Source organism: Lycorma delicatula, chromosome 1, assembly GCF_047948215.1.
Source record: "Lycorma delicatula isolate Av1 chromosome 1, ASM4794821v1, whole genome shotgun sequence".
Lineage (NCBI taxonomy): Eukaryota > Metazoa > Arthropoda > Insecta > Hemiptera > Fulgoridae > Lycorma > Lycorma delicatula.
In genome coordinates, this window is record NC_134455.1 from 390586982 (window position 1) to 390603183 (window position 16202).

General features: G+C 33.7%; 1 protein-coding gene across 1 annotated transcript in view; it reads right to left on the minus strand.

The window, feature by feature from the left end:
- Positions 1-16202, minus strand: part of LOC142317994 (uncharacterized) — a 483222-nt gene that overhangs the window by 42458 nt on the left and 424562 nt on the right. The window contains exons 3-4 of the mRNA XM_075354528.1: positions 3306-3467; positions 2063-2257 (exon numbers count right to left, since the gene is read on the minus strand). Of these exons, the coding sequence (XP_075210643.1) occupies positions 2063-2172 (110 nt within the window). The 5' untranslated portion in view covers positions 2173-2257; positions 3306-3467. The remainder of the gene's footprint in view (positions 1-2062; positions 2258-3305; positions 3468-16202) is intronic.

The following is a 16202-nucleotide window of genomic DNA, read 5'->3' on the forward strand; positions in this document are numbered from 1 at the left end:
CAAACCAATAAAGGCCTTCATTTCAAAAAGGTTTCATCTCGCATTTCTATAGCATTTGGATGTTGTTGCAAATTTTTAACTATTTGAAGTTTTACATTAGTAAAATAAAAATAATCTGTGTAATAGATCATCATTAATATTCGGATCATCTATATCACTAAGGTTTTCATAAAACGTCAAACTATTTATGACTTCAGGATCATCAGTTGAAGCATTAGGATCAATATTCATTATATACAATTAAAATAGTTCCAAAATACACAACGAAAAATGTAATTACTTTTTACAAAATAATAAAATTTTTTACACTACGAAAAAAACACTTATAACTTAAAAATAACAAAAAAACATTAGAATATGGAAGCGTATAACATGACGACCGATACAAGGGACCGCTAGACAACAACACTATACAAATAAGAACTAAAGGCCAAAACTAACAATGACAACTGAAAGAAGAGAGCATGTGCAAAAGGTATTCTCGGGTATTGGGGCGTTGAAACAGTTTATGCACAAGTGACACATTTAAAAATATTCAAGCGATATGACACACCTCACCTCGTGAGTTAAGGGTTAATAACACCACATATAATTCCTGCTGATAGAACTATATTTTTATTAAATCTAATCATGAAACTTTAAATTTCATCTAACAATGAAAACCAAATTTTCATTTTCATTTCTTAATTTCAGAAGTGTAGTTTCCTATCGTTTCAATTTAAATTTTTTTTATTTCCTGTCACTTCAATTTCAGTTTTCTTCTTTACAGCAAACTTTATATTAAACTGCATTGTTGTTACCAAATGACCGAATGCATTTTAGTGCAAATCCATGATTATTTTTCAAGGATTTGTTTTTTTGATGATATCACTCTCAGTTACTTAAAACTTTTCTAATACTATTTTATTTTCCGATAATAATTTTATAAAAAAATCACTATCAAGCCTGATGCCTACTATCTCATCATCTGATGAAGACATCATTATCAAATCATAGTAAAATATTAACTCATGACACTTCTTTACCGAAAGATGACTACAGCAAATATGTGTTATGAAATTAATATTATTACTTCACATCAAGCAGCAAACAAAGGAGCAAGTTGTAACATATCAAAACGTGTCAGTATATGTAGTTTCAGCATCTTTTTATTCATCCAATTCACTTTACTCAATATACAGGGAAAAACTTGTTTTTCAAACTTTTTTTCTCAAAAACAGAAAAATTGTTCTATCAGCAATAAAAAAAGGGAATAAATTTGTTTTAATTACTTTGTAGCATATTTCTTTGTAGAATACTGCAGCAATTTGTTAATATCAGAGAATGAAAGCTGTATATTTTGCTCTTTCTACATGTAAAATTGTACACCCAGTATATCCACACTCAGTAAATTAAGTTTTTTCTCTTTACAAAAGTTACGTAAATCAGAAATTTATGATATTTATATTTAGAACTGTGATAATTATACTAAGACAGGGTATTTGTACTACTACCACACCACCACACTAAATGAAAAGTAAAGGTTTCTATCAGAATGGTAATAGCTATCAAAAAAAAAGAAAACATTTTTCTTATCTGTAAACAAAAGATACCTAAGATTCAGACATTTTTAATAACAGAGGTTCTTAAAACCACACACAAAAACAAAAGTATAATATAAGTATAATGTAAGATATAAAGAAAGTATAATGTCTGCCATATATTTCTACATAGATATGTTAAATAACAATGACAAATAACAGGTAACAGAAAATGAGAAATATAAACAACTCAAGGTTAAGAAAATAGCCAGGAGAATAATAATGCAGCTCTAAACATAAAACTGACTCGGATGAAAAACTATTTTCAGTTAAGTGAATGAATTACAAATAATTAATGAAAACAAATAAATTTTATGACACAACTAATTCTAGTTTTTCATTATAAAAAAAAACTAGAGATTTTGAAAATAAATACTCAATTTTATAAAAGCCTGTAATAAAAATTAAAAATTCTACACCTTAATAAAATAAGTGAGCTATTGCTAACTGTCAATTGAATATCAAACAAATTATTGACTTACCCTTGGCTATATTTACTATTCTTTTTCAAATTAAGATTAGTAATTAATGGCATTCTTGTTTCTAGTTTTCGATTTCGTTGTTGAATACGATGTTGTACGTCCTCCATCATCAGTTTAAATCTATTAATAATGTTATTCTGTATAATTAATGTTTGATAAAGTTCCTCTCGTGGAGGAATATGGATACCACTACCCCTGTAAGAAAATGTAAAAAAAAATTATTAGGGTATAAAAACAATCCCAGTTATTAATCTTAATCATTAATTTCTTGTTGTTTTCAAAATGCTGGTTAGCCACTAGACTTTCATCTCAGTGAAGAGATGATAGTCACTCAGTACTGTGTTCAGGTTGTAGAAATGATAATTGAAAATCTCTTCCCAGAATTAAGTAAGCAAAGCCCTGGTACAAGCTATAGGGTGGAATAATTCACTGTGATCAAGAATAATACCCTTTGTGAGCACTGCATATTAATTATTTAGGACTGATCTTGCATACCTCCTTCAGCTTTTTGTGATATTATTATAGTAACACATTCAATAAATTTCATTGGAAAAATCTGCTCCAAAACTCTAACCATCATTTTTTGGTTTGACAGTGCCTGCTTGGATTTATTAGGTTTGTTAGGTCAATTGTCCTAATTGTCAATTTATCTCTGTGAGACAGGCTTTTAAGAACTTAATCACTCAAACTACCAAAAATGGTGGAAGTATAAAAGGTTCCATTTTTTACTTACTGAATTATAGAATTCTGGTGACTATTGCAATTATGCTGTGTTGCCAGTTAATTTTTAACATATGACAACCAGTTAATTTTTGATAACCAGTTTTAGGAAACTACTAAAATTAAATTGCTATGAACTTTTTTTTATCCTGCTGACTGAAAATGAAAAATTAATGTAAAAAAAATGAACCGTATAAACTAATTACAAGAAAAATTAGGCAAATATATAAAATAACATTCTCCAAAAACAGAATTAAACTAATACAATGCTCAACTAATCTAACGTATAAGATAATAATGCAATGCATATTCTAATTAAATTTCTTTTTATAACAGGTCTTCTTTCAAACTTACCAATTTTCAAATGATTGACCATTAAATTTGCCTGTGTACTTTCATACTCTTACCTTTGATTCAACTAATTTAGAATAAAAACAATCTACTAAATAAACAAACAATATTACCATCAAAAAGTAACACCACAAAATTAGCCCTGACACCAAAATATTAGACAGTTACTTACTTAACATTTTTCTTCTTGTCTTGATATGAAATCCAACTGTCATCCAGAACTTTATTAGCCTGTGTCAACTAACTGCTAATGTAATACAAATAATGCTGTATATTATCCAATCTTAGTTTACTAACAGGGTCCAATTCTTGCGAGTAGATCAATTTCTTGTAGCTAAAATACAACAGAACACATTATTTTATAAGAAAATTCTCTTGAAAATTACAAAATTAAATTACTTGTCCCAGAAATCAACTTAGTGATGATTGTTAGTCGCAAACTTGTATTGTGTTAATTAAACAGTGTACACTTTTTACCTCACTGACGGCATATACCTACCAAATAGGAAAAATCCTGCTGTAATTATGTTGATTCGGCAGCATACAAATATTAAGACCAAAATTAAAGAGTGCGCCTACACGATTTTGGAGAAGAATTAGTAGTGAGATCCTTATATGAGATAGCCCTCCCCCCAAAACTGGGACAGAATAAGGAGACTCACATGTGCTCGGAAATGGATGAAAACCGCACACAAACACTGACCAAGAATACAGATAAGGCATTATAGTGTAATGCCTTATGCAACCTGGAAGACGTCATGGAGATCAAATAGCAGAGAAATCGTTTCCGGAAGGTGGAGGTGACACGTGGTCTTTTGAAGGGAGGGAGATGTTGAGGGGTCGTGCGTCTTCATCATCCTTAAGGGGAAGTCTACGAAAAGCAGCACATAATCAGACATGATATAAGAGCTGGCACCAGATATTGGAACACCTATTCCTAGTGGCACAATAGTGAGACTCCAGGAGAATTGAGATTTTATACCCGGAAAATGAAGATGAGAACAAACACACAGTATTTACGATTATGGTAGAAGAAGATAATGATGATCTAACTAGACAAATCAGCAAGGTACTGCATGGAATCGGGAAAATGGAAACAACCAGGACAGTGTTCATAGCCCCAAATGACGAGTCTGGTATAAAATTTAGCAAAACAGTGGAATAATGGGCAAGAAGGGAGATGCAAATGGAGGAAAAATGACCCCTTTTCCTCATTGATGGAGAACACAAGAAGAGAGTCCCACAGGGATCAGCCACATTGATTGTGACGATCAGAAAACCTGACGTAACTTATGCAGACTTATTCTAACAGGTTATGAATGGTTTTGGAGATGGATTAGCAGAGGATATCCTCTCAGTGAAGAAAGGAAGGGCAACGGATACTATGGAGATCCGAGTGACTGATTCATCTCAGAAATGGGAAGATGTGTATGACGTTTGGGAGCAAAGGTGGAGAATGCAGTGGTAGGGGAAGGGACCCAAAATGCTAGAATGACTTCATTCCATGTGAAGGATTTAGACATGGATGCCCCCCAGAAGTGCAGGATGCAATTTGTAAAGAGGTGGGCACAGACATTCCGATCAAGGTGTACACTCTGAGGCCAGCCTTTGAAGAGACTCAGAAGACCAAAGTGATGCTTTCTTCTAGAAGAGCCAAAATGTTAGCCAGCAAACAGAATCAGAGTTGGGTGGCATTCATGCCGTATCGAGCTTAGGGTTGATGAGATTAGATGTTACCGATGTTGGAATATGGGGAATGGGATATAAGGTCTGTAAGGGACCCAACCACTCAGATTTATGTTACAATTGTGGGAGTGGGAGCCACAAAAATTATTGCGTGCAGGGAGCCAGAGAAATGCTTAGATTGCAGGGAGTACGGGCACCGGACCAGTGGCCAGGAGTGTCAATCACATAAACCATGAATTTGCTACAAATTTACATAAATAGGAAGGCAACTGCTCATAATGTTGCATGGTGCACTACGGTGGAGAAGGCTGTTGACTATTTAATAATTGCAGAACCGAATAAGAGGGTAAATTCAACAGGCAATTGGCTGGTGGATACAGAAGAGGACATCGCAATAAAAAATGTAACCAATCATTAGTCAATGGCAAAGATGAAAACTGAAAGGGGCTTTATTGCAGTCACTTGAAGCCCATGTGTACTTGTAAACTGTTATATCTCCCTGAATAGCAACATGGAGAGATTTGATGAATTTCTTCACAACCTGGAAGAGCTGATTAGGATGTCGAGAAAACCTGTAATACTTATGGGAGATTTTAATGCTGAATCAATAGAACTGGGTGGTACAAGACTGACTCATCACGGGTATAGATTGGCGACTTTTTTGGGGTTGATGGATATAGTAGTCCTGAGCAGTATGGGAGTTCGGATGTTTGTGAGACATGGTGCTGGAGCAGTGATTGATATCATGGCCATCCCGGAGAAGATCTCCAGTAGAATGAAGTATTGTAAGATGCTAGATGAAGACTTTTTGAGTGATCATTTAGAGATCATGTTTCATATGCAATTTGAGATCCTATCAAGACCACGAACTCCAGGTGGAAACTGGAAATCCTCAAGCATTTGAGGATTCGGTGGCAACCAGGACTGGGAGCATAAAGGAATGGAACCCACATGATTTTTTTTCGTTTTCTAATGGAGGAGAATGAATGTATTAAACCACAGGCACCATAAGCTACGTAAAAGGTTTACTGGTGGAGGAAAGGAATCGCCAAGCTATGTTCAACTACTATGAAGGCCAGATGCCCTCACCCTGAGGAGTTGGAAATAGTAGAAACTTGTACAAAAACAAACAAAAGGTGTATTTTGCTATGATTAAGAATTCCAAACGAAAGCCTAGAAGAAGCTAGTGGCCAAACTAAATGATGACTCATGGGAGAGGTCGTAATGACTCATGGGAGAGGTCGTATCGGGTGCTGATGAAGAAGTTCAGTGCATCCGTCCGTCCCCCCACAGTTATCCAGGTAACAGGCAACATATATGGTTTAACTCCTTTTTCAGAAGGAAGTAATAGAACAGACCGATGTAATATGCAATAAGAAAAGACGGTTCAATATCAATGAGCTTGAATGGGCAGTTTCAAGGACCAGTAGTTGGAAAAGCCCGACCCAAATGGGGTCTCCAGGAGACTGTTGAAGGGGCTGATGAGCAGACACCACTGCCTCATTTTCGAGGCTATAAATAAGATGCTTGAGCTGGGTCAGTTCCCAGTAACATGGTAAAGGGGAAGCTTGTATTGATCCCCAAGGCGAGACACAACAACAGGACTCCATCCTTCAGACAGATATGTTTGCTACCCTCATTGGGGAAGATACACAAAAGACTTCTAGCTGAAAGGATCTGGTTGGAATTAAATGAGTCAGGAGGACTATCACCACCCAGTTCAGATTCATCCACAGCAGGTCAACAGTAGACGCTCTCTGTAGGGTAATGAGATGGATCAAGGAGTGTAGGGCGGGCACCCGGAGGACGAGAAAAATACCCTTGATGGTCCCCCTGGATGGCCAAAATGCTTGCAACAGTATTCCATGGGAAACAGTTATGGAAACTTTAAGTAAGAAAAACATTAGCCCATATTTGATCCAACAATCAGAGATTACCTGCGAGATCGAGAGTTATTGACGGACACAGAGGAGGGAGACACACACATGCAAAGGGATGTTCCTGAAAGTTCAGCTTAAAGCCCTCTCCTATGGAATATAATGTTTGAAGGAGTTCTGAAATTGGAATTCATGGAGGAAGTGTCTTTGGTTGCCTACGCGAATGATTTGATGTTGTTAACAGCAGAACGCACAGAGGACAAAGTGATAAGAAATGCCAACCATACAGTGCAACGTGTGAGCACCTGGTCCAAACTAAAGACCTGTAATTAGTACCAGAGAAAACACAATGGTGGCTGTAATGGGCAGACGCAAGATCAGGTGGATAAGTATACAGCTACCAGGTGGAATCCAAGCTCCCATGTGAAATATCTGGGGGTTTGGTTCTCACAAACGAATAATTTTAATCAGCATTTACTAGAGACCGTAAAGAAGGCTGAAAGACTCACTTATAAAATGGGATATTTAATAGTGAGCAAGTGGGGCCCGAGAGCAGATACTACTGTTGATCACTAGCTCGGTGCTACTGTATGTGGTCCCAGCTGGGATTGGAGCCTTCAACACGAAGAGAAATACACAGAAGTCACTGCAATGAATATTGCAGTGACTAATACTAATAGTATCTAATACTGAAGACATAAGAAGAAAACTTCTGGGAGTGGAAGGGGTTTTGAGTCACAAAAAAAAATTTGTGAAAGATTGAGTCCTGGCTGTGGGGTGGGATCTGGGAACAGCATAGGTGGGCCCGACCTCCTGCCTCACGACTTGAGGCAGGCGACAAAAGATTATTTAAGACAGAGTCCCAACTGCTTGGGCAGAGGCCCTGGGAACGGCATAGCCGGATCCTGGAATTACCCATGTCCTACCAGTTAGAGGCAGGCGCGATGTAAGTAAAAGATCTTGAACTGGCAGGCCAACCTGCCATGCTGGATGTACTGCCAGCGGGTGGGAAGGCCCATTAGAGTCAAAAGGACACTCCCCGGGGATGAGTAATACTTGAATGTTGAACCGACCCAAAGGAGATGAAAAAAAAAGGTACCTTATTATTGGTTTTTCATATGTTTAGCTGATGTAATACTGTGTTTATTAGTACATTTTTTAATGCTGGAGAAACCTAAAACCCATGTTTTAAGAAGAACAGGCAATTTCAGATAATGCTTTGGGTCAGTTGCATCTCAACATAACCTAAAAAATATCCTACCAATCTAAAAAAAACAAAACAAATTTTTTATCATAAATTTTCAATACCAGTGAACAAGTTTTTATTTTATTTGTACCAAATTACTTATCATTCAAAGGGCCTTCCAATGAGGTATTTAACTATATTGTCTCACCAAAAAAAAATTTTCAACCCTTGAAAATTTAGACAAAATTTTGTGGTAATTTTAAAAACAATTTTCAGAGTTTTAATCTACAATTATAATTATTTCAAACGGTTTAAGAAGTTATATTACAGAATTTCACAGTTATTTTTATCGGACTAAAATTTAAAAAACTACAACCCCAAATGGTTTTTCACACCTATCGTGCGATGGGGGTGAACATATTTTTTTCTTTTCAGCAAAACTCAATTTTTTAGGTTGCCAATTAATGTAATTAAATGTTAGGATTGCTATTTAAGATTTTTGAGTTCGGGGTAGGTGTAGGGGAGTCCGTAGGTTCCAGCTCTTTGAAAATAATTTTAAGAAAGTTCCCTTCCGAGAATGGCGTACATGCCTGCAAATATAAGTATGATGGATGTTTACGCCAATGCATAAAGTAGCTTTTAATCCAATAAATTCAAGGTTATGGTTGAGTATTGTAGTTATTACAGGCTTGGTAAATTTATTTTGCACTTTTGTAGGGCTTATCATATGTGCACTTTTAGAATAGGTTGTTTTGGCGTGTTGTTTTCATTATCAACTCTCTCGGCTCCAGTCTGAATGACTGTTGCGTCATCATAATATTGTCAGCATATTTCATCATGCATTATTTATTGCTATTTAGTCTTAACATATTAGTCTTAACTGTTTTTTGTTATTTTAATTTTAATGTTGTTGTCAATGTTCCTAGAAGTCTAATTTTCTTTGTCTGCGATGATGTCATTCCTAACTTGTACATATTGAGAAATTATTTTATCAGTCTTACGTAATTCTTTAATGGTCTGCTTGCTTATACAAATAATCTATGTTATGTCTATTGTACCCAAACTTCCCGTTTATGCTGTTTCTTTCTCGCACCAATACTTGCACACTACCTCTTGTTGTCAACACACACACTCTCGTCTGTACACGGCCTAGTTTGTTTCCCCCTCTTCTCATCACGCCACCTTTTGTTAGTCCTGACTTTCACGATGTGTCGATGTCTGCGTCTTTTCTCTCTCTCTCTCTCTCACTCTCTCTCTCTCGTATAGTGCGGTTATTCAGAAACGTTGTTTTTATGTGTTACACAATCAATATTGGACCAATATTTATTTCGATCTTACAGAAGTTAGTTACTGAAAATAAGTCACGTTTTCTTCCTCGTTTTAGTATGGTAATACTCGGTCGCCATATCGTCTTGTACTCAGTTGAAAGTGGTTCAGTTAGTACAAACCAGCCAAATTTATCGAAGCAAGATCTTTCCAAACTGGTTATTACAAATTTGTGATGCTCCGTATTATTCAATTTCTAGTAACAAAATGTTATCTCTGTATTTTCTGATACACCACTGTAGATTATGCCAAGGATAAACTGTATGTATATATGTGTACTTTAATTCACGTGTTCATTTTTTACAAAAAATAATGTGTGATTAAGGCAAATTGAAATTATTCATTATTTATTATATTAAACAGTTATGTTATTAGTAAAATTAGTGAAATACTCAATTAATTGTACATTATGAATTTGAAATTCAAGATTGGCTTAAAAAACCATTTTTTCACTCAAGTATAGAGTTGAAAGGCGGCGTAGATAAAGGTTGTGTTATTATTTTTCATGTGTAACATATTTTATGTGCTATTAATTTGTGCAGTTTGTGTCCAAACGGCTGTAGTCATGCCAAACCAATTCCAAAAGACTGTGGCAGTTTGTGTCCAAACGGCTGTAGTTTGACCTTTGTTGGTCTGGTTGGTGATTGAGGATGATGCCATTTATTAGACTGCCATTTTCTCACTGGTGTGTAATACAAAATCCACGTTTCATCACCAGTAACAATTGAATTAAGGAACTCATCACCATTATCTGGGTAGTGCATCAAAAATTTCATAGCAGATCCCATTTGAATTTTTTTGTGACGTTCCATTAAGACGTGCAGCACCCAACGTGCACAAACCTTTCTGAAGCCTAAATGGTCATGAACAATGCGACCGATAACAGCTCTTGAAACATCAGGAAAAAGAAGAGCCAAGTCGAAAATTGTTGAGCGACGATTTTTTCTGATTTCATCATCGACACAATTCAACAAGACCTCAGTGATTATTGAGGCCTTTCCAAACATTCTTCATCATTCATATTAATTCTGTTATTTCTAAACCTTTCACACCATTTTCAGACATTTCTTTTGTTCATTATTCACCGTTCACAGTAACGAATGGCCTATGAATTTAAGCCGGCTTAACGTTTTGATGGTTTAAAAAACATATGACTATTGTATTTAATAGTCGGCGGCAACATCGATTTTCCTATATATTTTATAATGTAATAACTCGCATGTAATCAAAGGTACTACAACAATGTGACTACTTACAGACAACAATGCAGTGTGTACACATTACTACACAGGTTAAGGAACGACACAGGTTCACCAAGCTTAAGGAGAGAAACTTCCCAGCGATCTTTACTTTTGAGCAAATTCTTTACTTCCCTCGTAAAAGCAAATTAGTTTACAGGTAAGTAAATTTGAATTTCAAAGTTTTTTTTATTATGCAATTCTCAAAGGCAGATATAACTTGCACCAGAACAAATTAGGTGAGTTAACATGAGCATATTTAGACATCAATGCCAACTGCTGTCATCATCACATGTGCTACAGTGACAAAACCAGTTTCAAAACAGATTTTGGGTAAAAATGTTCGTTACATTGTTAATTTTACTATTACATTAGTAGTCTGTTTCTAAGCAAGAAAGTGCCAGTTTATGTTACTTTAGATTGCTTTTATATGTTCTGTTCACTGTTTGAAGCACTATCCCATTTTGTTTGCTGTTCAGTCTCAACAATTGAGTGTTTAAGTATTACATTTTTTGTTAAGTAAGCTCTTCGTAAAACGGTTCATTTAGTGCTTTGTTCTGCAAGTTATTTGGTAGTTCTGTTTTTAAAATTTAAGAAATAATGTTTTTGTTTTTACCGTCTTTGTTAGTTTTAAGATTTTTGTTCTACACGCGAGTGAGTCATAGCCATAGCATAGAAGTAAAGTAGTAGAGTATTTTAAATCTGGTTTAGTACATCTAAAAAAATATCATGAATGTCTGTAACTTACATTTCTGATGATTAGGAACAACAAAACATTAATCTACATATTATACGGTAAGAATGATATAATACTTAGCATCGCTTACTACATATTATTTTATTTTAAGACATTTTAAATGTTAAATATAATTACCCAGGATTCTGGCACTGATAATTTCTTGCTTTAGCATCTTCAACCCAATAAAATGTTTCTAACAAAGTATTCTTAAGACAATCAACTTCTGATTTCTGACTGCTCGTGGTATCTTTAAGCTCTTTCCAAAAGTCTTCAAGTTCTTCCATCATTTTATTGATTTCCACCATCTCAGAATTATCCCCAATCTAAATAAAAAGATTTTTAAAACTGTAATAAATATAAAAAATAAAATAACATTTTTTTAAAATTGTTTTATCCTTTATATCAGGGGGGCTATGCATAAAAAACAAAATCTATAAAAAAATAAAATCAAACATCTTTTCTAAAATTCCCGAACTATGACAAAAAGGCTTAGTTAAACACTTTCATCAGCTTATCTTCTTCTTAATACCTATCTCGCTAGTTAATTTATTTCATTCACGATTATCATGTTCAAATTTTACTACTTCTAACTACATTTTTTCATTCCTGCATATTTTATTATGCATATTTTTTCAAGGGTGAAGAATTTATAAAATTTGTGACTATTGATTTCTAAAAATCATCATTTTTTGTAGACTAGAAAGCTTTATTTTTCCTGATATGATCTGCATAATCCGATTTATATTTATACACTTGTAAATGTTCCTATTAGTGTTTTTTAAATTTCTATTGGTCAATCCTATAAAGAATTTTTTTCTTATTTTGCTCACATTCTACTTTATGACCAGTTGCTTAAATAATTTAAATGAATATAGTTATTAAATGTAAATTTTTAGATAATTTTATAGAAATTACCTAAATTTATGGAAAAGATTAATATATATTTAAAGTAATTAATTTTATTTTTATGTTTAGGCTGGTAATTGTTTATTTATTTATATCTTTTATAACTGTTTTTGGTTCCAATGTAATTTTATTAAATTAAACTCGTTATTTAGCTACATATAGTTTTATGAAAACTCCTTAATATTTTTAAGTATAACATCGTGTACTAAGTTTTTTGCTTATCTAATCAATACTTTTACATTGAGGGTATTCATAGTATTTTAGTCAATCCTGTTTCAATGTACAACCACAGTACTTCAAACACTATGCTATTTAATTGTAAACCCGTAGTAAACCTTCCTGCAATAATAAATATCATTAAATGTAAAGTAATCTAACATGAACAAAGTTTAATAATTATATAATAGCCGATTTGTTTAGGGGGCTGCATTCCCTGGACGCTTCACAGTCAGCATTTCAATATTTTTCTTACCACGTCACAGTACAGGGAAAACCAATGCTCGCTCATATCTAAATTTAGAGTTGAGGAAAGATTTTGGGTGAAACCTCATTAAGTGTGACTTGATTCTCAAGAGTGTTTTAATAAGCCACTACCCTGTACCAATAGATCAACTGGTTCTCAAGTTATTGCAATTTTTGCATTTTCAGCATTTTTCTAACAATTTTATAAGATAAGGAGAACCAATGTTTGCTCATATCTCGATTCAGAGTTGAGGAAAAACTCTGGTTGAGGCCTAATCAGATATGACTTGATTTATCTAGTAGATAAATTAGGTCTTGAATTATTGCAATTTTCGTGTTTTCTCAATTTTTCTTCACAGTTTTTTTTTAAATTGTATAAAAACGAATGCGCTATCAAATAGGAATGTTTTTTGTGTTAAGCCTGAAAATTTCACAATTTTTGGCAAGAAACTGATAAATTTTAGTCAAATTTGTAAAATTTTACTTATAGAGAGAAGAATAAACAAATTTTGCAGTCACGTGAGTGAGTTTGTGTCATAAGTCTGCTGAATCACGTACCATGAATCGGTGCTGATTCATAACGTGGCTATATCTATATACACTAGTCACTGTATAATTAGTCATACAGTAATGATAGCGAGTTTGTCAATGGTTGTCTCTAGATTTTTGAATCTATATTTCCAGGAGACGAGATATTTAATATCTAATATATAATTTAATATAGATATTTAATATTTAATCTATATTTCCATTCATAACGAGATGAATGGCTTTTGAGAAATGGTTTAACAATGTGTTACCTCTTCTGGAAAATAGTTTGGTTATTGTCTTAGACAACACCTCTTATCATTCAAGTAAAAAGGGAAAAAATCCAGCCGTGTCTTGGTAAAAGAATGATATCAAAATTTGACTTAGTTCAAAACCAGTGAATTTTGGTAAGGATGAACTTTAACTCCAATCGTCGCAAACAGTTTTGCATATTAAAAGTAATTTTAATGCGTATAAAATTGATGAATTAGCAAGATCCGGTGGTAAAATTACCACCACGTGCTTCAATTACCTCCCTATTGTTGTGAACCCAATCCAACAGAGTTAATTTGAGGATAAATCAAAAGTTACATAGCGTCAGAAAATACTAATTTTAAAATAAATTATATAAGAATTTATGCTTAAAAGCCACTGGATAAAACAGACCAGCAGGAATGGAAGAATTGTATAAAACATGTAATGGATACTGTTGAACCAAATTATTGGGGATTGGATAACATAATAGAAAACAAAATTGAGCCTCTCATTCTTTCGGTTAATACCGACAGCATTACGGATTTCTCACAATCAGATGACGATAACTGAATTGAATTTATTTATTTATTATCATAGAAATTTTATCTAAAAGTGTTAGTGGACAATTGACAATTTTGTAACTTTTAAAAAAACTCAAGGAAACATGTAATAGGGTCAATCCATTTGAAGTGTCCCGAAAAAACATAAGCTGTTTGCTTGAACAATTCAAAAAAACTGAAACTTTTCCACTTCTTTCCTACGTGTTTCAGGACCTTAAAAATATTTGTTTTTTATTTTTTATTTAAGCAGTTTACCGGTGGCGGCCATTTTTGTTACGGTACGCACACCTATTTCTGTAACTGTAAGGGTTTGCAGAAAAAATCATAGCTAAAGAACTATTGGTCCTGAAAGGATGAAGCAAAAAGCAATTTAATTGTATTTTCTCAAGGTAAAAGATCGATCCAGTGGTTTATTTACCTATCTCTTTTCTTTCTATGAGAAAATTACCAACAATTTTGAACATCAAAAAATGAGAAATTTCACTTTTAGTAATTTTTTTCAAGAGGCAGGGACGGCAACACAGTTTAAATTATTTTTTATATGTAGGTATATGTTAATAGTTTTACTGTAAATAATATTAATGGTGATATATACTTACCGCTAAATTTTTATTAATTTTTTTTTAAATTCAAATTTTGACATTAAGTAACTCTGATCGGGGACTAGTGATAAAATACTCAAATTTCCACAACTTACAGTGTTTTTATAGATGTTTATGGCAAATAAAAACATTTCTTGTGTATTGTACTAATAAAAAAGTTATAACCTCTCAAAGATCATGAAAAACCTGTTAAAAGTGATACAATTTTGACTCTCTAAATAAGCGCTCCAAGAGGGTTTCTTGTTTTTCACAGTTTTTCATGTTCAACTTTATTGGCAACTTTCTCATAGAAAGAAAAGAGATAGGTAAATAAACCGCTGGACCGATCTTTTATCTTGAGAAAAATGATTAAATTACTTTTTGTTTCATCCTTCCAGAACCAATAGCTTTTTAGTTATGATTTTTTCTGTAAACACTAACAATCACAAAAATAGGTGTATGCACCATAACAAAAATGGCTGCCACAGGTAAACTGCTTAAAAAAAAATTTTTTAATAGTTTTAAGGTCCTGAAACACGTAGGAAACAAGTGGAAAAGTTTCAATTTTTTTTTAATTGGTCAAGCAACCAGCTTATGTTTTTCTAGGACATTTCAAATGGACTGACCCAAGAATAAAAAAATTTTAATGAATAAAATACTCGTGTTATTGGATGTACTGAACAAGGTTAAAGAGATTTATTGATCATTTAACATGTATTAATTTATTTAAATTTAAAATATCTGTATAATTTTCATAAAATATAATAGCTCGTGGTTACTGAATATTAACGTTGTGCACTTTCTTTTATATGGATTTACACAAGATGCTTGTGAGAATCAGCCATCTGATCACTCGTGTATGCAGTTTATTTACTTCAGCTGTTTAAGCTAACTGAATTAGGTTTACTTACATCAATTTAGCAGAACCTTTCTTAAAAGCAACAGGAACGTTATTCTTAAAGCAACAGGAACAGTTTATATTTAAACATTATTAAAATAAAGTCGATGGTTTTTCACACACTTTTTAAATGTTTTCTACCTCACTTCTTGTAAACATGCTTGTAATGACATTCTCCAGCAGCCTTCACCCTATCTTGCACAAACTCACCTGGATCTTCTTCTTTTATCTTTAGTGAAACTAACAGTATAAGTTTTTTCTTGTTTTCCCAATAATATTATTGTTTTAGCCTCTCACGGTTATGACAAGCACCTCCAATAGGCTTCGTATAAGTTACAATAGATTCTGCATGTTGCTATTCTTGAAACCTTGGACACGTAAGCGAGTGCCGTATGGTACCACGCTTTTAGGTTAGCTCTAGGAGCTAGTTAGGACACTGGTCGCCAAACTGTTTCGAGGCTCAGTAGCTGTTTGTGGCACGGATATTTGGTCTTATGCTTTAGGGCGACTGAATGGGGTGGTGGCGGGAGAAATGCCAAGCAAACCAATTATAAATTTACACTAATATCGCTTTTAAAGCTATATAAGTGTGACGTCTTTTGGTGCCATTAGCTTCCTGAATGAATGCATGTTCTGAGGGCCACACATACCATTTGGCACCAACAAGATTTAACTGGTTGTCATAGTAATCAATGTTGGTTTACATACAATATAATTAATTTATTATGAAATTTTTTTTTTTCTTTTATTTCACCACTTTCCAACAATTACCCTTTCTGAAGATTGTATAACAGATTCTCCTACATTCAGCTTTGATTTTACTACTT